Below are 21,514 nucleotides of genomic sequence, written 5' to 3' on the forward strand. Positions count from 1 at the left end.
TTGAATTCTTTTCTTACTTCCCATGTAGACATGTACGGCTGCCTTTGCCACCAAAGACAGACTGCGGACACACATGGTGCGCCATGAAGGAAAGGTGTCGTGTAATATCTGTGGTAAACTTCTGAGTGCAGCATATATTACCAGCCACTTAAAGACTCATGGGCAGAGCCAAAGTATCAACTGTAATACCTGCAAACAAGGCATCAACAAAAGTAGGTGGAAAAAGTTAATGCCGTTTCATCCTCTTCTGTCTTCTGGGCTTAGAGTGCGTGTTAAACCTGATCTGTGCCCTTTAAATTGTGGTATTAGGCATTTGGGGGGGGGTGAAGTCATGGTGGAAAACTTTAAAAAACAGACTGCTGTGGAATTTCTGCGTTTGTCTGAAGATTTTCCCATCTTTTTGCCTCTTACAACAAGATATTTGAAAGCTGGCTGGGCTTTCAGTGTGGGATGCAGAGCCTCATCTGAAGCCCTTTGAAGTAGGTGGAAGGGGTCCCATTGATTTCAGCAGGCTTTGAGTTGCTGGTCCAGTGTTCCTGGAATGCCAGAGCTGATGACTAAAGTGCTTTTAAAAAGCGTTAATCCTGCTGCGTTTGGGGGGCATTCAGGATAGATCTGAGTTGTTGTAGCTGAAATGGCCCAGTTGGTGTTCAGTGGTGCAAATACTGAATCAAAGTTCCTCTTCCAGAATGGTTATGGAAGGCTGGAATTTTCAGTGGCGCTAGAAAGAATGATGTGCCCTTGTTCAATTCAGTCACCCTTAGAAAGATTTCTGAAGTGCTTACAAAAAAAATTTCTGTGTTTTTCCATTTAAATGTTTGATGGCATATAGCAGCTACATGTCAGTACAGATGCACTGGAATTACATCTCACGGGTTTGTCATGGGGCGGAATTAGATTGGTTTGTCAGTCTTCAGGATCCAAGCATGAGTGTGTAAGTTAAGAACATAAGAGACGCCAATGTTGGATCAGGCCAAAGGCCCATCCAGTCCAACACTCTGTCACACAGTGGCCAAAAATACCAGGGGCCACCAGGAGGTCCACCAGTGAGGCCAGGACATTAGAAGCCCTCCCACTGTTGACCCCCCCCAAGCACCAAGAAGACAGAGCATCACTTGCCCCAGAGTCCCTATCTATAGCCACTGATGGTTATAAGTTGCCAGTTCCTAGTCAGCTATGGCAAGTAAAGATTGAAGTTGAGATGCCAATCAGAGGAGTCTCAGGCAGGCTAATAACAAACTTCTGTGGGCCTACTTGACAAAATATATATGACCTATTAGATAACTTATAAGCTACCAAATTAAAGGTAAGCTTGAAAGTAAGCTTCCACATCTGCTCAGTTATTGGGGAACAGAAATCTAGTGGACTACAGATGAAGTGAAGAAGTGTCTTCAGAGGCCTTGGAGAGATGCATGTATATAGCCCTGCTTCCTTTCCTATGAACACATGTCCCATGTACTTGCACTAGGTTAGTACAGAGTGTACTTCCTTTGCTTTAGGTTAGAATAGGTTAGGTTAGGATAGGTTAGAATGAAATAGTTATTTTCTCCTAACAACAAGCCAGTGAGGATAGGTTAGAATGAAATAGTTATTTTCCCATGGCTGAGCAAGGTTTTGAATCACCATTTCTTATGTCCAAAACATAAGCCAGTATCTATTAAACGGGCTGTGTCGTTCTACTACCACATAACATTCCTCTGCCAAAGTATCTAGTTTTTCCTGCTTCTTGCCTATGCTGTGCTTCCCCTCACAATTTGTAGGAAAGAAGCCTCCTAGTCTTTGTGATAGAGAGAACCCTTGTGTCTGTTGACTGTGTCATGCAGGGTAACTTCATTTGCTTTCCTCTCAATTACAGAGTTTGGCTTTTTCAAGCAAGAAAATCTACACCTCCCTGCTTGTGAGTAGAAACTCATTCATTGGGTATCTTAATTGTATTAGCCTGGCAATGTTTAGCGCAGGGATTGCTGGCCTGTCATTTAAAAGAGACTAAGCAGCTTGCTTTCAGTTTTTCATCTGAGTGATACTGAAATGAGAGGTTTCCGTTTTCCCATAATTTTTTCCTTGTGACCTCTGCTCATTCACCAACCTCCAGTTGATCTGTTCTGCAGTGCACTGTTCACAGAGCTACATTTGTTGTCCTGTCTTTGTCACAGATGTGACTTGCTGTTGAAGAAACAGCTGTATTGCCTTGACCTTCTGTGTCTCTTCTGCTTTGCTTTCCTCTTTGACAAATCTGCATTATGGAATTTACTGTGTACCTGCAGTAGTGACATGGCCAGAAAGCAGTGTTCCCGAATGCTTGTTTGGACTCTCACGATGTCTCGGGGACAAGTAAGAGCAATTTTGAGTTAAAGAGGTCTGCCGGTTAAAAGACATTCGAAGCAGACCAAATGCTTGAATGTCAGGCCTAACTCTGCAGTGTCCACCTGATCCACAATATGCTGCCTGGTGCTTAATGAGCTGTAACAGTGGGCTCTGTTTGACCTGGAAAAGTGCAGCAGCAGCAGTCCTTGTGGCAGATAGTTCAACTTGCTTCCTTCTCCAGTCCCAGAGCAGCTGTTAGTTTTAAGTGGCCAGATTTGGAGGGGGGCAGTGAAGCTGCTCCCAGCTGTTGCAGTAGCAGGGGAAACAGTGGCAGCGTGGTCTTTTAAACAAGTGATTCAGGCTTTCTCTTTATCTCTGGCATAATTCTGTGGGAGGGTAGCTACTATACCAGCTTTTCAAAGGAAGTCCTGATGAAGACAAGTTGTGTTTCGTAGTTTTCTGTCACACGGTGGGCAGAAGAGAGACGGTGGTCCACAGGCCAATTCCAGTGGACCACTTAGAGTCTGTCAGTTGGTAGGATTTTTATAAAAGAGTGCTGGACTAAGCAGACCTCTTCCCAGCGGAGCACATCTTACATTAAGAGTGCATTCTTAAGCTAGGCCTAAATGATCTTTTTTTGAGGGGAGCAAACCTTGAGTTATATTACTGAGGGTAGGAACTCACATGCTGGAATGTTCCATATATATTAAAAAAACGCGGTGCACAGAAAAAAAAGTGGTATGTTGGAGGAAAGGGGTCTAAGCTAATCCTCCTAACACCCCAGATTTTTTGCATCTGCAAAGGAGGGGGCATTTTTGTGCAGAGGAATGCTTCATCATGGTAGCTCCCACCTTGTCTGAAGTGTCCAGGCAGAGATTGTAGAGCCCATGGCGCTGATTACATCTTGATGAAAAACTAGTAAAACAACTATGCTATATTTCGCACAACATATTCATGAAGGAGACTTCATAAAAGTGTAATATATCTATTACTAGGAATAAGGCCCATTGTGGAAATAAATACGATGGGCGCTAGAAAGAGGCTCTGGGAGAGTGCCAAGGCCGTGTGTACTCAGAATCAATTTGCCATGGCAACCTAAGCAGGGTATAAGGACAGGGGAACGGATCTCTGCCATCTGGAGAGCAGTTGTAATTCTGAGTGATCTCCAGCCCCCACCTGGAGATTGGCAACTGGTTCCCCATTACAGAATGGCTGGTTTGGAGGGCAGAGTCTATGGCATTGTACCTATCTGAGGCCCCACTCCTTCTCAAACCTCACCCTCTCAAGGCTCCATCTCTCAAATCTCCAGGATTTTCCCATCTGGAGTTGGCAACCCTATCTACTTCCCAGCCAAGCATCAACCTACATTGATCAGCTTTCCATTTGCCCCCTCCACCAGCAGCCCCCACTGTGCTCTGAAGCCCTGACTTCTGTCTTACATATCTATGGCAGGAATGGGGTGACTGCTGGCACCTTTTCCCATCATTTTTTGCCTTGTGGTATTTTGCTTTTTGCCTTGTGATCTGTCTTTTTTGTGATGTGGCATGATTGTGTTATTGGGTTCGTTTCTTTTGAAGGGGAAGTGGTGTGTTGTGAGTGAGGACATATTTTACCTCAGAATACAGCAGGTCCTATATGCAACTGACAATGCCAACTGTCTTGCGGAGGGGGGGAGGGAGTTTGAGGTGCGGAATGGAGTGAAGTCCAATCAGCGTCCATATGCAAAGGACCTTGAAACGCTGGCCCAATCAGAGAAGAGTGGCCTAGGCTGCAGTGGGTGGGAGAGAACTCAGGCAACACAGCCACTGGATAGAGACACCTTGTGATTGACACATCACAGAGCCAACTAATTTTGGAGTGCATAGAACGTTGTGGGACCACTACTCAATTATATATAAGGAGAGATATGCAGTTAATATGCCCATACAAGCCTTCATAGGAAAATACAGAGGCCAAAGAGTAAACATACAGAATTATATATAGAAAGTCCAACACTTTTCCCAGGTAATTTTTCAGTGTTTTAGACCTCTGGTCCTTCCTCAGGAACAAAGAACCACTGCTGGGAATCCCTTTCTCCTTCAGTGGGGGGAAGTCATCCAGGAACTGGTTAGGTCACGCCTCTGCTCGCTCGATAGGCTATGCAAATTTCTTTTGTTGCGTGGCTCCTATTGGAGTGGCCTAGGCTGACCTCTCCAGTTTCTGCATAGCCCTGTGCTCGGTAGGACTACTGGAGCTCCTGCTCGAAGCCAGATGAACGAATTAAAAACTTACAATTTAATTTAAAACTCACAAGAGTTAAAAGTAGATAGCAGTAGAGCGGGAGGTCTACGCCTGAAGACCTACCCTTCCCTCCCAGGCTCCAAGGAAGCTGGAGAACTCTGAAGATTCCAGACGTGAGGAGGAAGACTCGGGCCCTACCTCCCGAGGTTCCGGGAAGAGAGGGAATGGCCACAACGGAGACCTCCGTACAGGCCCATTGCCCCCGAGGTTCCGGGAGGCGGGTAACAGACAGATCAGTGGCTGGGAGTTGCGTTGCTGCTCAGAAAGGAGGCTCCACCAGCGCGGGGGCGGCTGAACGCACTGAGCCAGCCAGTTCCCGCGCCCCCCCCAACGCACATGGCCCGAGATGGCAGTGCGGAGGTTGCGGCCAGCGCCAGGAACCCCAAGTGGTCAAAACCATTTGGCTCCCACTCCCCCCACCTGCGCCAAGAAGACAGCAGTAGCAGGAGGGGTGGGCAGCAGCCGCAGAACGATGAATCGACGTGGGAAGCCGAAGGGGCCGGCGAGCCCTGTGGTGAGCTTATTGCAATGGGGGGGCGGCCCGGGGGGGCAGCTTGGCAGATGCAGCCGGCCAGCTCCAAGGATATGGAGGAGGCATTGGGGTAGTAGGCCCAATCCGACCATGACAGAGGTTCCCATGGGCCTCCAGCCCCTTAATCCTCCAGCCCCTTAATCCTCCAGCCCCTTAACCCTGAGGTGTCGGGGGTCGGGCAACAACGGTCGGAAAAGGGAAGCTCCAATAGTGGAGGGCCGGCCGAACACAATGAGCCGATCGGTCCCTCCTCTCGGAGGGGAGAAAAATGGCCACATCGGAGGTCCCCTGGGAGCTTCAGCCCCTTATCCCCGAGGTAGCAGGGGTCGGGCAACACCGGTCAAAGCTCCACCAGTGCAGGGCCGGCCGAACGCACAGAGCCGGTCGGTCCCCGCTCTCTCCCCCACCCACCCCACAAGTGGTCCTGCCTGACCGGGACCGACCCAAGTACAGCGGCTCTTGGAGAGCCATGGGTCCACCGGGGGTGTGGACACCGGCAGGCATCCTGCACCTGTACAGACACAGCCTTACCAGCCCCATCCACTACAGCCTGTTCACCAGCCAGTGCAGGGCACAGATAACCCGGCCAGCGAGGGACCCAGCGGCACAGCACAGCCAGGCCAGTGGGTTGAGACACAGATATCCCGGCCAGCGAGGGACCCAGCGGCACAGCACAGCCAGGCCAGTGGGTTGAGTGCATGGAGCAGGCAAGCTTGTGCCCCCCAGGCCACGAATGGTCGGAACTGCCCCTTCCACCAACCGAGGCTTCGGACGGGGGGAAAATGGCTGTAATGGAGGTCCTCGTGGAGCCTCTGTCCCTTACCCCAGCGGAGTTTGGGGGGTCGGGAAATAATGGTCGGAAGGGGGAAGCTACACCAGCGCAGGGGCTGGCTGAACGCAAGGAACCAGTCAATCCCTGTTCCCCACCCCCTAAGTAGTCCAAGAGGTCGGCATAAAGGCTTGGGATCGAAGAGGGGCTCCACAATCCTAGAATCGTGGCCATCCGGCTTCCAAGCAAGGAAACCATTATCACACTGCCAAGCAAGGAAATCATTGTCACACTGTCAAGGGGTACCTTAACTACAGAGTGGTCACACTGTCAAGGAGTACCTTAACTACAGAGTGGTCACACTGTCAAGGGGTACCTTAACTACAGAGTGGTCCTCAGGCTTCCGTTCAGCTGAGTCGGCGTGAGCCAACTCACCGTTTTTTCAGCCTCCGGCTCACACTTTTTTCTCTCCGCTCAGGAAGGAGGGCTCCGGAGCGGGCTGATTTAAGCTGTGACCAAATCACTCTCTCAGCCTTACGCCTGGAGCTCAAAAGTAGAAATTTTGCTTACAAGCCTCCACAGCTTGACATGCAGTGGCCAAATCGCTCCCTCACAGCCTTATGCCAGTAGCTCAAAAGTAGAAATATTGCTCACAAGCCTCCACAGCTTGGAGGGAACATTGATGTTAGGAGACGAAGGTGAAGAGGGCGATAACGTCACCTTCCTGCCACAGGTGGAGTCACCACAGGCAGGCGATTCCATTCATGGGTTTCTCACTTCGGGTAGAGGAAGAGAAGGGAGACTCTTCAAGCACGGTGTGAGACCCAGTGCCTAACAGGCCTCATCCCTCAGGATCCCATAGGGCAGCCACAACCGAAAACAAAAGTGGCAGCTGGCTCTGGCCCCTCGCAAGGCCCGGGAGCGTACTCCACAAGACACCAGTGGGCTTTTGTCAGCCCCAAGACTAAAGACAAGACGACCTTACTGCAAAAACAAGTCGGCACCGGAAGGGCATAGGTGCCATAGAGAAGGTCCCCAAGGAACAGCACTTCAGAAGAGGGAGCGCAGTTATCTTCATCATTCTAAAGCAGCCAGGGGACTGGACAGCCCTACTGAACTTGCGAGGTTGCAGAATGAATGAATGAATCAATCAATAAATAAATAAATAAATAGAATAAAGACAGGAAAGAAAGGCAAGGGGAACTGCCTGGCCTCCCTGGACTCATGAAGGCTTATTTGCATATCTTGGGGAACCCAGACTCCAGCATTTACAGTACAAGGCTTCCCTTTGGCCCCTCCTCAGCACCCAGAGGCTTTACCAAGATCGGGGATACTCCGTTAGCAGCGTCACGTACACGTGCAGGCCCCTCATCAACAGAGCCTTTCAGCCCTACACAGGATCTTGCGCTTCCGAGGGGGACAGTCTGAACAAACAGCAGGCCGCCGTCTCTCTGCTAGAGGAAATACAGCTAACCCCATATGGGAGGGTGTGCGGAGAGTCAGGTCCAAGACAACGGCGGTCCAGAGGCGCCTGTCAGTCCTGCAGGATCTCTAAAATCAATCGTAGTCATGATCCTGGAGACAGGACGCATGACGGAGTTTGAATGGTGGGCAAGACCATCTAACTTGGGACCTAAACCATCAGCTTCCTCCATCTCTCAGCAAGGTGACCCACAACATCGACTATCCTTGCAACAACAACAACAACAAAAAGAACTGGCTGAGCAGTAGGGACCTGAATCAAGGAGAAGGAGTCTGGAGCCAGGAAGTCTGTACCCAGATCACATAAGTGTTCAGGACACTGGTGCGGAACCTATTAGTGAACCTAATGAACCGTCACGTCGAGAGGTCCCTATCCGGATGCCAGGACCCATTAGCGGGTCCAGAAGCCTACCGGTATGCCTTCCTTCCCACAGCTCCGTTAAGAAGGAAGTTCAACAAGATCACAAGGGACAGGGCAGAAGTGGCATTTGCAACCACCCACCAGCCAAGAGGGCCATGGGTTATTGGAGCCGGTACTCCAGAAAACTACCTCGGAGAACAGATCGGCCACACCTAAGGCCCATCCTGCACCTAGAACCAACTTGGATACAGTTGGCCACACAAAAATTGACCACATACGATCACAGGTGCTCAGTTTTTCTAAGAACCTAGGGTCACCAGGTCCCATGCCAGGGGGCCATCAATAAGGGCGCCCCTCCAGTCACCTATGGAGGATATGTCAAAACGGGACTCCGCCAACGGAGTACAACCTTTTGGCACCACCCATCAGACACAGGTTCCCGACGTGGAGACAAAGGCCCCTGACATGAAACCTCCTCCAATGTGCTGCGCTCATTGAGTAAGCTGATCGCATTACCTTCCTTCTGCTCCAATCCGGAGCACCCTACAGTACAAACCTGGCACAACAGGGCGTACGGAGGAGCTCTCTCTATATATCTCCCTTTCGCAGGTCAGACCCGCTGTTTGTATGACGAAGAGGGCCCCGTAGACCATAGTGGTCTACTGGATTGGACAGGTATGGCCAAAGCCTATGAAGGGACTAGGATGGGCACCACCAGGTCAGGTGGCTGCACACTCCACAGGAACATTATCCAAGCAAGCAACAGCGGATGGATTCTGCAGAGCAGGTACCTGGTCCTCCTTGTCCACATGGTGAGGCAATACAGGAGGGGTCAGGCAGTGTCGATGTAGCCTTCGGCATACCAGTATTACAACAAGTTTGAGAGAGATAACTCACCCACCCTAGAAGGAGCAGCTTGGGTACTGCTAACCAGTTCCTGGATGACTTCCCCCCACTGAAGGAGAACTGTACATTGGACCTACCTGAAGGTTCTTTCTCTTCAGTGGGGGAGAAGTCATCCACATCCCACCCAAATTGGATACCAGAAATAGACCAGGGTGGCAATAATATGGCCTGCAACAGCACAACTTACAAATACTGTGAACTGAAACAAAGATATGAGATGAGAGCCATCCACGGACAGGGCTTGGACATAACTGGAGAGGTCAGCCTAGGCCACTCCAATAGGAGCCATGCAACAAAAGAAATTTGCATAGCCTGTCAAGCGAGCAGAGGCATGACCTAACCAGTTCCTGGATGACTTCTCCCCCACTGAAGAGAAAGAACCTTCAGGTAGGTCCAATGTACCGTTTCAGTTCTTTACAAGGTAATGCTTTTCTATTATTTCAGTGTTGGGCAAGGTCTCCCTAGCTCTAAACAGCCCCCTTATAGGTTACGACAGTGTTACAGGACCAAGTGTTACATATTGACTGCATATAATAGATATATTACACTTTTATGAAGTCTCCTTTATGAATATGTTGCACATAGTTGTTTTTGCTAGTTTTTGGTCATTTTTTACTGTGTGCTGTACCTTTGTTGCTGATTACATCCAGACTGTTTAGAGACCCTGAGCGCATACTCTTGTTTGAGAAATGTAAAACATGTCTGATGGCAGGGATTCTTAAAAAAAGAAAGAAAAAGAAAAGACCATGGAGAATTGGTCCACCTTACTCCAGTACAGTGAGGCATGCTCAGGACCAAATAATGCCAGTATCTGCCCTCTAACATTGTATGATACTCCGTCTTGGTGAGAGCAGTCGGATTTTAAAGAGAACTTGATTCTAAGTAGCTCACTCCTTGCGAGTAAAGCTAATTTACTGCCTGTCAAATGTTTGAACTTCTTGAACCTCTTTTTTAAACGTGTTGTACGTTCTGCTCTCCCCCCACGACCGGCAGCCCCACGAAGGCCATCTCGGAGGCAGTGGGGAGAAGGGCTCGGAGGTTTTGTGCCTCCTGCTACTGCTTACAGGGGAAAGTGGATGGGTACAAGTGGGGATTGTATCCAGAGCAACCCCTTCCCTTTAGCTGTCACCCATCATTTGCCTAACAAGAGGGCATCTCCGCTGTATGCGGGGTCCTCCTCACCCTGGTGCCTGTGGGCACCGTGACACACGCTGACACTTTTCCTCTTCCTCAGCGTTTATTCTCCTTTCCCCCCCCCGCACCTCCACTCCCCCCCCCGTTTCTGTGGCTTTGCCTTCCGCAGCACCCATTTTGTGGTTGTCTCCCCTTCCTCTGGCAGCCATTTTGTGATTGCACTCAGCACCCTGCGTCACAGTTCGAAAGGTGCCCAGAGGCTCAAAGAGGTTGGCGACCCCTGAGCTAGATGGTGCAGGGGGCCACTGGGGAAGGATAACTCTTGCTCAAGACCGATGCTCCCTCTAAGCTGTGGAGTCCTGTGAGCAAAAAGTCTCCTTTGTGAGCTGCTGGCATTAAAGTTGTGAGTGAGTGGTTTGGCTGCTGCATAAGTCAGTTTGCTCTGGCGGCATCCTTCCTGAGCTGAGACAAAAATGTGTGAGCCGGAGGCTAAAAAACTGTGAGCTAGCTCACACTAACTCCGCTTAGAGGGAACACTGCTCAGGACCTTGGATGCGTGAGAAAGATTCCTACCTACCTACCATCCCCAATAACAGCAGATTACTGCATGAGTCCAGCCTGCTTGCATCACTCGCCTATCCCATAAACCTAGACAAGAGTGCGATCTTACGCATGTGTCCTTCATTCATTGCCTTTGAAACACTGTTCCAACACAAGCAAGAATTCAGAATCTTGAAGGGTGAATCTTGAAATGGAAGCCTGAGGGAAAATACTAATTTTGCCTTTAAAGCCTACCTCCGTTGCTTTCTCAACAATTTCCAAGCGTGATTTAGTCGTTCTTGATCATGAAAAACCATATAATTTGCATCTCTGGGCATGTAAAAGTTTAATTTTAAATATTTGTCTGGAATAGCGTGCATGAATGAAGAGAGCAACAACCAGAAGCAGCAGCAGCAACAACAGCAGCAGCAGCAGCAGCAGCCACAGCAGCATGTTACAAACTGGCCTGGAAAACAGGTCGAGACCCTGAGATTGTGGGAAGAAGCTGTCAAAGCAAGGAAAAAAGGTAAAAAAAAAACCTGTGGCCTTAGTATGTTGAAATGAAATGAGTGTCTTTTATGTACAGAGCAAGAAGTTTAAATCTATACTGGGTTTTAAATTGTATAATTATTTTTAACTATATGAATTATGTTTTACTGTTTGCAAGATTTCTTGCCTTGTTAGCCGCCCTGAGCCCTACGGGGGAGGGCGGGGTATAAATCTGATTAATAAATAAATAAATAAAAAGCAAATTTGCACTCCTGTAGCTGTGTGATGGCAGTTGCTACCAGTTTATGCGATAGCTGTCATTAACCACTCAGGTTCCTTAAACAGCTTGAGCTATAGTTTAGTTACAGGAACCAGGCTGAGAGGTGCTAGTCCTTTTACAGGTCAGCAAGTCACCTTTCAGTGTACTGCATTCTTACACAGCAAGCTGAAATTGACCTTCAGTTGGGTATGGAAACAGTTTATTGCTAAGCTCAGTGCTGACCTTTGCTTCTCCTTTTCTCTAAGTTATTGTGCATGGAGTTGCTTTGGATGCTCCTTGGCTTGATCAAGCTCCTGCTCACCAGTCTTGGTTTGTGTGGGATGAATTCAAAGTTACTAAGGTTCCAACAACTGGATTAAATTCTGAGTTAGCAGTTGATAACGTCAGGAAGTTTTGCTCTGGTTCCTCACTTTAGAGGAGGAAGGGGGGTAGGAGGAGCAAGAGGTGCACTCAAGCACAGCACTGATGCTGTGTTTATGCCAGCATGGAGTTTAACTGTAGGCTGATGTGATGTCTGAATTCAGCCCCAGGTCCCTTGGGACATATCAAATCAGCTTTAAGTCTGGTATCACCGTTGCAATTCCCAGGGGAGAACAGCATTCTTCTTGCCTTTAAGAAGTTGTGACAGATTTGTGTACAGCTGATGCTTTTGGTAGTGGTGGCGTGTCCTTAGTCTTGGATTTGCCTTCACAGTCTTGCCTTGGTTTTGAAGGCACCCGTCCTCCATGACTTTTTGACCTCATCCTATATACCACTGGTCTCTCCTCCCCTCACTTGTATGAACTTGGTTTGACATCTAAACTTAACACTGCCTGCTAATGGCTCTTACCAGGGTGACACCAGATGCTCTTGTTGTAGCCTGAAGCTGATTAGCTATGTTTCAAAGCTAGTCTTGAGAGTTGCATAAATATTTGTAAATCACGTGAAGTGAGTGCAACGGGTGTGTATAACCCAGGCAGCTAGCTATGTAACAGTTCTCATGGAGTCCAGCTCATTCTTTCCCTTTAGCATTTGGGCTTTCTTCTTCCAGATCAAATATTGCATAAATAGTACCAAGGGAGAGACCACTTAGCCCAACTTTCTTGAAGCAAAATTACTGTATAAGGAAACTGCAATTTTTGTATTGCAGTTTTCTTTGTAAATGCATCTGATTCAGTGAAAATTAGTGCCCGGTGTAAAGAAGGGTAACAGAAGTCTGTCTGATTCTTGCCATGGGAATGGAAGTAGAGGGCACTCTCACTCGTTTTGTGTTCCCCATTTTGACTTCATATATTTCTACCCTTTACATTTCCACCAGTATTGATGTATTTCATTAAAAACCTTTTAATAGAAGACTGACAGACAATCGTGTGCCCAGTTTTTGTAACGTGTTATTTCCCTTCAGTCTGGGGTTATGTGTTTGGCACAACAAAACAAAATCTAGAATTTGCAGTTAGAATGGTGTTCCTTTGCCATGATTCTGTTTTCAAAGCTATTATTTTCAGAGGCTTTTGGGGGGAGGGGAGGTGGAATAGGGACTGCATTAGGCCCACAGAGCTTCACCAGCCCTCGGTTGCATCCCCTCAGGTGCTATTTCCCCCTGCTTTTTTCGCTGTTGCTTGTGGTGGCTGCTAGCATTTAGGTCCCCAGCCACCTTGTTAAGAACCTACTCGCATGCATATGATGGTTTGGGGCAGCCTGTAGATAGGGGATGGCAGTTGTAGAGACAGTCAGGAGAGGTCTGTAGTGATAACAACACGGAATAGGAAAGGAGCTTGGTGGAAGCTAGACTTGGTGGCTCTTCTGGGTGAGAAACTGGAAAGAGAGACACCAAAGGTAAGCCTAGGTTTGAGCAGATATGGAAGGCCCCTGGAAAGTAGTAATTGCTTTCCCCCCTCAGCCTCTGAGCTGGGACAAGCTTCTGTGTATCTGCTGAGAATGTAGAAGGAAGGAACATCATGTTAACTGGAAGAATAAACAGAGCTTAAGAAAAAACAGTAGTGGGAAGAGAATGTAAAACAGTGGCTGGTTAAAATGAGCAGAAAGAGAGGACATGCTGCAGTTCTCGTGGATTCTAAAACACTTGTAGCAATCAGCAGCTTAACTGAGAATGAGGACCTGCTGAGAATGAGAACTGCTGTGGGAACACCCAGGTGCAGCAGAGAGTGGGCAAGGAATGAAAGGTCCTGGCACACCGAAAGTGGCTCCTTGGGATGCACAAAACGGGTGCAGGCCCTAGTCTGCTAGGAAGCTTGTAGTGAGTGCTGCCTTCTGCTCTCGCCCAGTTTTCCTTGCAACTGAAAATCGGGTTTTCAAAGAGAAATCTTTAAGCTGCAGTCGGCTGCTCCTTGTCCCTTGTGTTGCAGAATGCTACAGAACTGTTGGGAACAGTTTTCACGTGTTTGCCATGCATGTACAGTCAGTAACATAAGGAACCTTGGCACAGGCAGCTACTGTGCATAGCAACTGTCAGCTCTGAGGATGGCATGTGTGTTGAAGGGGCTTAGCATTGTTGGTGGAGCACATGATTTGCATGCAGGTGGTCCCGAGTCCATTCTCTGGCATTTCTAGTTGAAAGAGCCACCGCCAATCAGAGTAAATGCTGAAGTAGACTCTACCAATGCGGTAACTCCATAGAAATCATCTGATTTCTGCCCCACATTTTAGTAACACCAGTTCCCACTGGCTGAGAATGTTTGGGACTTGGTTTTGGCTTGAAAGTTTAAAACCAGAGTAGATGAATTTATTCTCGTGCACAAAAAAGCCCTGTTTGGTTTTTACAAAGAGAGAGTAGTGAAAACTATAGAAATACATCATGTAATGGCTTAATTGCAACACCTTTCCTCCACCTCCAATTTTGATTTCAGAAAGTCAACAGACTCTGAGGCCAACTTCGGTCAAGCAAGGTAGGGTCAGATATATTTCTATAGCTCGTATGGCAAGGCTGGACTCCCGGCTCATTTTGATTTGCCTCTTTGGAATATTTACATAGAGTTATATCCCACCATGGAACTAGATGGCAGATTCTACCTTGTGACAATAACAATTGCTTGTAATTTGAATTGCATTCTGGGGAGTTCCCGGGTGTTGGCTCTGTCATACTGGCTGTAGCTCCACCTGTCTCTTGCCCCTGCCTTACTGTGCAGTATTCTGTTAATGGCCCTCCTCCCTTCTTTAGGTTTTTTTTTTGAGGGGGAACCAGTGGAGTGATATTGACACAGCACAACCAGGTCTTTGCATGAAAAGCAGTTTGGCCTGCTGCCTGTTAAGGAATTCCAGACACATGGTTTGTTGGTGAAGCATGTGAATGGGCTACATACCTAAAGTGTGCCCAGAGTGAGACTTCAAGGGCTGCTGGTCTTTTCTTAAATGCCACAAATGAACTGTTCCTAGCAGTCCTTCATTTTTCTCCTACCTCTCTGTGACAGCAGTCTCATTCCTATTCTGTGGCTAACCAGCAGGTGGTGCTGAAATATCAGAGGTATCTACCTCTTCCATATGGCCTTTTTTTTTTAGTCTCCCCCCCCCCCCCCCCCCCCCTCGTCCCACGGTCTTCTTTTTGGATGCCCGTTGAACTCTTTCTCCAATGCCAGACACTAAAGGAAACGCTGGTGTGTGTCATCTTTCATTAACATGAAAATTGTGCAGCCAGTGGGGCTTAATACACAGATCTTATTGACTGAGGTGTTTTAAACTTACTAAAGCATTCCGCCAGTTTTGGTTTAAATTGATTTTCAAGACTGAAATAAGCAGGTAAATAGTGAAACCAGCTTTGCCTATCGGTCCCTAATAATGACTTTTTAAAACCTTCACAGAATGTCAGTACAACTTTGAGAAGGCTATAGAGTACGTACCATTCGGTATGTACACTCTCCTCTACTTATAATGTTCCTCATGAGAGGATTTCTTTCTGCTGATAATACTGTGCTGTTTTTATGAACAAGCCCCTTCTTACATCTTTTTAAAAAAAGCTTCCCCTTAGTTTCCCAGGAAAAGTCTTGAATTCAGATGAGTTGCATGATTTAATGTTACCGTAGGATCTAGAATTATAATATTTAGCAGCTGTATATCTGAGTAAATGCTGGTTTAGGGATACACAGAATGCATAGACTTGCCACGAGGAGGTCTCACTGCCATTGTGCTGAGAGTTGCCGGCAGTTAATTTGTCGGTCTGCAAGCCCTCTGTTGCCCGTTTGTTGAGCAGCTTTGATACGTTCCAAATGTTTTAACTGCTCAGATGTAAATTGTCGGGGTAGAGGGCCTGGATTTAGGATGGGCTGTGTGCTGTGGTGGGCAGGGACGCAGTGAGATGAGGAGGGTTGAATTTGGAACAGTGCAGGTGGGAGCCCATGCAAATGTGCAGTGCAGCTTATTCTAAGGCCTGCCCCTCCAGAACGTGTTGATGGCTCATGCTCTTTCCATGTGCATAACTCCTGTTTTGGTTGTGTGTGTTCTTTTTGTTTTTTAGAAGCTGCTAACTTATGCCAAACGTCCACGGCTGCCACAACGCCTGTGACTCTTTCTACTCCTTTCAATATTACCTCCTCAGTGGCGTCTGGGACTATCACCAACCCAGTCACAGTGGCTGCTGCAATGAACATGAGAAGCCCAGTCAATGTGTCGAGCGCGGTTAACATCTCCAGCCCGATGAGCTTAGGCCACCCAGTAACAATAACCAGTCCATTGTCTATGACCTCTCCGTTAACGCTCACCACACCTGTCAATTTACCGACTCCAGTAACTGCTCCGGTGAATATAGCACATCCAGTTACTATAACCTCGCCCATGAACCTCCCAACGCCAATGACGCTAGCCGGTCCGTTAAATATAGCGATGCGACCAGTGGAGAGCATGCCCTTCCTCCCGCAGGCGTTGCCAACTTCTCCACCCTGGTAAAACAAGCAAACACACAAACCCTTACAGCAGTATTAAAAAGAGGAATGAGAAGCAAGTCCTTACCAGCAACTTTTTGTGTTTCGGTTTTCGTTTTGTTTTTTAGTTAATGATAATGAAACCAGACTAATTCAGCTGGGGCAAAAAAGTGCGCCAGTTTAAAAAGACTTATTATAGCATCCTTGTTTTGTTGGTCGTTACTCTAACACTGGGCAATTTCATTTCCTTCCAGTTATCAGTTGGAGATGAAATACCGAGCAGGTGAGAGTTGAACCCGGTGCATAAGGGGAGGGGGATGCCGGGTTCCTGTTAGTACTTTGGAAACAGTAAGTGGAGAAATATTTTAACCTGAACACTAGAAGGCTGAAAATAAAGCCTTCCGCAAACACGCAGGGTGGGAGATGGCTCACCTAGATTTGCCAGCTCTGTATCCCTCCAATTCTAAAAGTAGCATTGTAGTGTTGTTTTTAAAAAAGTAAATGCATTACATGGTCCTATTTTTTTAATGCATTTCAAATAATTATGCATTTTACCTTTGGGAATACGATGACTTCAGGCCGAATTCCCTATGGGAAAAGTGATACCAGCTCTGATATGCAAAGCATATGGTAACTTAACATTCTAACTTCAACATGTAACAATGGAGATTGTGACCTGATATTTGGAGATGTAAATAACACTCACTATATTGCCCAAAGGGAATATAACAGCATAGTCAACATATTAAGAAAAAAAAACTGTTAAATGTTTGGCAAGGAACAGCTGTGAGTGATGGAAGAGGAGTCGAAATCCAGGTGAACACGGTCTCTGGTCAGAACCCACTTGGGACTCTTGGAAAGAGCCGACAGCAGGCTTTGAAACAAATGGGGGGAAATCGCGTTATGCTGGAAGACTTTGGAGACACCAGGGGTATGACGCGTGTATGCCCTGATTCTTTCAATCAGAACCTGCCGACATCGTGACGTGGAGCAGGTGTTGTTCACTAGAAGTTTTTTGTCTTATATTATAAAAATGGTATACAGTTTTTATTCTAACCACTAATTAGTTAGGATGCCCCTTCAGGACAAGCCAAGAGAGTGCATCTTATTGTTTGTGTTTCTTTCTCTTTTTTTAAACCCTTTCTTCCCTCTTAATCAAGTGTTGTGCAGATCTCCAACTTGTAAATATTTGCAAGAAACCATCATTTTTACTTTTTAGTTTTTGTTGTGTTAACACATAGCTATCAATGGAAGGGGTGGGCATGGGGGAGTTCCCACTGGCCTATCCAATGCAGGAGAGATTCCCCTCCCTACCCCCGTGAATGGTCACACTTTAAGAGACAAACAAAAACGACACAACTCTTATTCCTTTCAAATTTTTTATCTGTACATAAGGTAGGATGGGAAATCTAGGGAAGCAGTTAACTTTTTAGGCTATCATGTCAGTCACTTTTTTAAAAAAAAGTTTTTTTTTTTTAAAAGATCATACCCTATAACCAAGACTGAGTTAAGAACTAATTGGAAGGAGAAAGTGATCAGACCAAGGGTATGACAGTGCAGTGGTGGTCAGTATTTTGATTCTAGCAGGATATCGGTAAGCCTGAGAGGGTCAAAGTCCACTCTTTGTGTTTGTACCCATCGTGTCAATGTAAAAACACCGTCTTCTATACTTCTTGAGGCTAATGTCTGGAGTTGGGACGGGAGACGGCTGCCCAGGTCCTTATGTGGAAATGGTTCTAGGAGCTCAGATGACATAGTGAAACGGGGGAAATAATAGAGCTTAGTGTAAAATAATTTTATAAATGATCTTTTTGTACCTTAGGACATCAAATTGTACAACTTTTGTATATATAAAAGCTTAGGAGCTTTCTGTGTAGCAGAAAGAGAACACATTCCTACACTTTTAATGTATATGTTTGTTATAATGTCATGTAAACATATGCCCCATGTTTGTGCCTTTTAATTAGTTTGTCTGAATAAACAGAAATGTAGAGACCTTGTAGTGATACTTTTGTTACTCATAGTAATCATTGCTTTTTTAATGTGCAGAATTGTGTGGTTGGTGGGGGGAAACATTGCTGGGAGAAAAGCTTTTGACTGGGGGGGGGGGGGCCCAAGGGTTCATCAGTAACCATGCAGTACACAAGGCTCCTGGTTCTAGTTCCAGACTTTGTGTAGTAAACAAGCAGTAAGTAAGGCTAGGTGGAGCAGCCATCTGGAGATAAGGTAAAACCTTCTGTCTGAACCAATGTGAAAGCATCACAAAGTAGCAAGCAAGCTTTTGCATTCCCTAGTGCTGGTCTTTGGCCTAGATTTTCAGTGTGAAAAGGGAAGGATGTTTCAGGGCACAAAAAGAAGGCCCCAGTCAGCTTCGGTGCTATGATGGAACGTAAGAGATGTTATGCTGACATAACTAGGGGAGAGCATGTTAGATTCTTCAGAGTTTCTTGGGAGAGAGAGATATACTGGCTCTTGTCCCTTAGGAACATTAAAAGCCAGTCATTTGGGTTGGGTTCTAGTGCTCATTAAAACATGGGGTATCTTATAATGCTGAACTTTCAATGCAGTCCTGTGCATGTCTGCATTGGTTGTGGCATACTCCTAGATGAATGTACATTGGATTGCAGTGTGGGTTTCCATTTCTCCTAGTATAGAACAACAGCCAAGACTGGCTTTAGGCTGGATTGTGTATTACTGTTTGATTCTTCCCAGCCCTGGCCCTTTCACCCCCCTGTTCTTAGTTATGGCTTTTCCTCCTCCCCACTTAACCACCCTCAGCTACCTGAAGAGCTCTTGTTTCATTATATTACTCTGCTCTGGTTCTATTCTTCCCGCTACTGAAGGTTTTAAGCCCATCTGTGACTCTCACCTACGTTTCTCTGACCAGTACAATGGACACTGATCAGTTCTATATAAAGAGGGAGGTCCATTTGAAAAGGCCTTGGTTGCCATGGAGTGATATTTGGAGTGCTGTGATGCATTGATGGATGCAAGGGACTGAATGGGTTCCAGGGGTAGTGCACACATGTATGAGCCTGCTCTTGCAGAAAGCAGACATGGAGAGATCCAGCCATTTGATACTGTCCAAGTGAATTTGCTAGGTTTTCACCTGCACAACAGCTGAAGAAGTGTTTGAGCAAAGTCCCAAACACTTATTTGGAGGATTTTTACCCCATCTTTTTGTCATTTCAAGTGGTTTATTCGTACTACAATCAGGAAAGCAACAAAACCCACAAGGGTTTCAATGTATAGCGGACCCCCCACTCCGTATGTAGCAAAACGACTGTTAATAAAGGGGAGAAATGGCCTTATGAAGAAACTGCATACTCCAGAATGTTGAGAACTATTAAGAGTCCGGGGTGGGGGGGGGGGGGGTGTCCTCTAGCCCAGGAGAAGGTATAAAATCCTGGGAGAGGTTGGAGGGGGGCAGTTCTGAATTCCAAGCATTAAAAAAGGGACATTGTGATGCTGTGTGGTAAAATCCTGGGTGCCATTTTGGGATTGCCTAGCATCCGACATAAAGATCAACGCCAATAGTGGGAAGGGAGGAGGCAGCAGCAGGAGGGGGGGGGGAGGAAGAGGCCATGATGGGGGGGAGGGGTTAGAGAAAGGAGGGGGGGAGGTCATTTGGGATGGAGGGAATTTTTCTGCACTTTCCATTTGCCCACTTGTTATAAACCTAATTCTGAACTTGGGAGTGCAAATGAAAATGTTTCCAGCATGGGGCTAGGTTTTAGAAAGAGGAGGTGTTTGCAGAAAAATCTCACATCCCCCAAGGGACTTCCTAGATATGCAGGAAAAATTACATTGTTTTAAACACACACACACACACGCATTAAAGGGTCTCCACAAAACTACAGAGAAGGGACAGTCAGGATTACAGATTTGGTAGCTGACGACTGCAGCCAATGGCACAGGCCTATAATTGGCTTGGTGAGAGGTGTAGGGTGGGTTGCCAACCTCCAGGTGAGGCCTGGCATTCTCTGAGAAATGCAACTGACCTCTGGACTGCAGAGATCAGCTGGCCTGGAGGACATGGCAGCTTCAGAGGGGGGGGGCTGTATGCCATCACATCCCTGCTGAGCTTCCTCACCTCCCTAAACTCCGCCTTCCCCGGGTGCAACCCCCAAGTCTCCAGGAATTTTTCCAAGCCAGAGCTGGCAACTCCAGTGAAGGACTGCAGACAGTTTCACTGGCCAGCGTCTGAGATGGAGAGGGAAGTGTAGTCACAAAGCGACACGACACTGCCAGTTGTTGACAAGAAAGAATGGAAAACTGGAGAGACACAGCAAAATTGGGAGAGGGCAGCATTTTTTTAAATGACTCATGATGACCTCACTGTACACTCAGAGAAAGTGGGAAACAGAGGAAATAAGTCATTGGCAGTTAGAAAACCACAGAGAAAAAGCCTGGATTTGGAGCATCGCTTATTTTAAAGTTTTTAAAGGAACTGTAGGAATGGAATATGATGAGTAATTGAAGGGCATGAAACTGGGGGAGGAGTTGACTGTCCTGCCTGCGTTAAAGAAAAAAGAACTGCCATCCAGAAGATGCATAAAATGGGCTTCTGTGTGGTAAAAAGTATTTACATCCCATCCCTTTAGAAGGGCGACACCGAAAAGAAGCTCCCGGACAACATAAATCCGACCTGAAGCTCATTTTAAGTTCGCTTACTGGATACTAAAATTATTCCAGACAAGATTGACATAAAAGTGTGTGGAAATGTGCCTACGTTGAAGAAAACTTCACAAAAGTTTCTAAAACAAGTTTTAAAAGATACCTGAAAGTATATTGCCAGAGCAAAAAATACCTACAGCAGTACAGAAGACTCATACAGTACAGTGGAGACAGAAGGAAGCACTGGTAAGAGAACCTTCAGGCAAAGTATGAGAAGGGCTGTTTTCATAACCCCCAGGAAGACGGAAACAGAGCAAGGGCAGCTATGAGCAAGGCACAATGAGGCATCCATAACTGCTCAAAAATGTGTTTACTGTGGAGAAAATAAAACTGCTTTGGGAGGGATGTTTTTGTAAGCATTGAAGGAAAAATTGAAACGGCATTGTTTTTCTGACAATGAAGGAAGATGGTCCATGGCACAAAATATCTGGATGGATGGAGGTAACTTATACCTCAGTGGTACTCAGTGACTCGGGAGCCATCTTCTGAGCTCTGCTCCCCAATGGGGCCCCTGCCCCTCCCTCAGGACAGCCAGCGGTCAAGGCTCTTGTCTGGCTGGTCTGGTGGTTGCCTTGAAAGAGCTGCTGCCAGGGGAACGGCTCAGCTGCACGCCTCCTTGAGGTAGAAGCCTCATGCCAAGGAGGGAAGGAAATGAGGCTCTTTCGGTTTACGGTCTGGCTTTCCACAAGCCACAGAGTGGGTGCCATTGTTGTAGGTAGCTTATATCCTGATGTGACGGCAGAATTCTTTAAGAAGGAAGGCAAGTGCCAGAATGGAAGAAGTGCAATTTTAAGAAAGAAAAACCCTGGAAACAAAGAAGTCAGATGTATTATGGAAGACAGGAAGAAATCGAAGTTTGTTTAACTGAGCAAAATAAAAATATGGGAAAAAGCAGAGTGGGTCGATGCGT

General features: G+C 46.8%; 1 protein-coding gene across 1 annotated transcript in view; it reads left to right on the forward strand.

Annotated features, from left to right (window-relative positions):
• Window positions 1-17,878, forward strand: part of VEZF1 (vascular endothelial zinc finger 1) — a 61,178-nt gene extending 43,300 nt beyond the window's left edge. Inside the window, exons 4-9 of the mRNA XM_015423531.1 lie at window positions 29-212; window positions 1,856-1,897; window positions 10,682-10,834; window positions 13,924-13,962; window positions 14,872-14,916; window positions 15,525-17,878. Coding sequence (XP_015279017.1) covers window positions 29-212; window positions 1,856-1,897; window positions 10,682-10,834; window positions 13,924-13,962; window positions 14,872-14,916; window positions 15,525-15,952 — 891 coding nt within the window. The 3' untranslated portion in view covers window positions 15,953-17,878. The remainder of the gene's footprint in view (window positions 1-28; window positions 213-1,855; window positions 1,898-10,681; window positions 10,835-13,923; window positions 13,963-14,871; window positions 14,917-15,524) is intronic.
• The last annotated feature ends 3,636 nt before the right edge of the window (window positions 17,879-21,514 follow it).

The sequence above is a fragment of the Gekko japonicus genome, unplaced genomic scaffold (genome assembly GCF_001447785.1).
Source record: "Gekko japonicus isolate JY-2015 unplaced genomic scaffold, Gekko_japonicus_V1.1 scaffold3235, whole genome shotgun sequence".
NCBI classification, from domain to species: Eukaryota; Metazoa; Chordata; class Lepidosauria; order Squamata; family Gekkonidae; genus Gekko; species Gekko japonicus.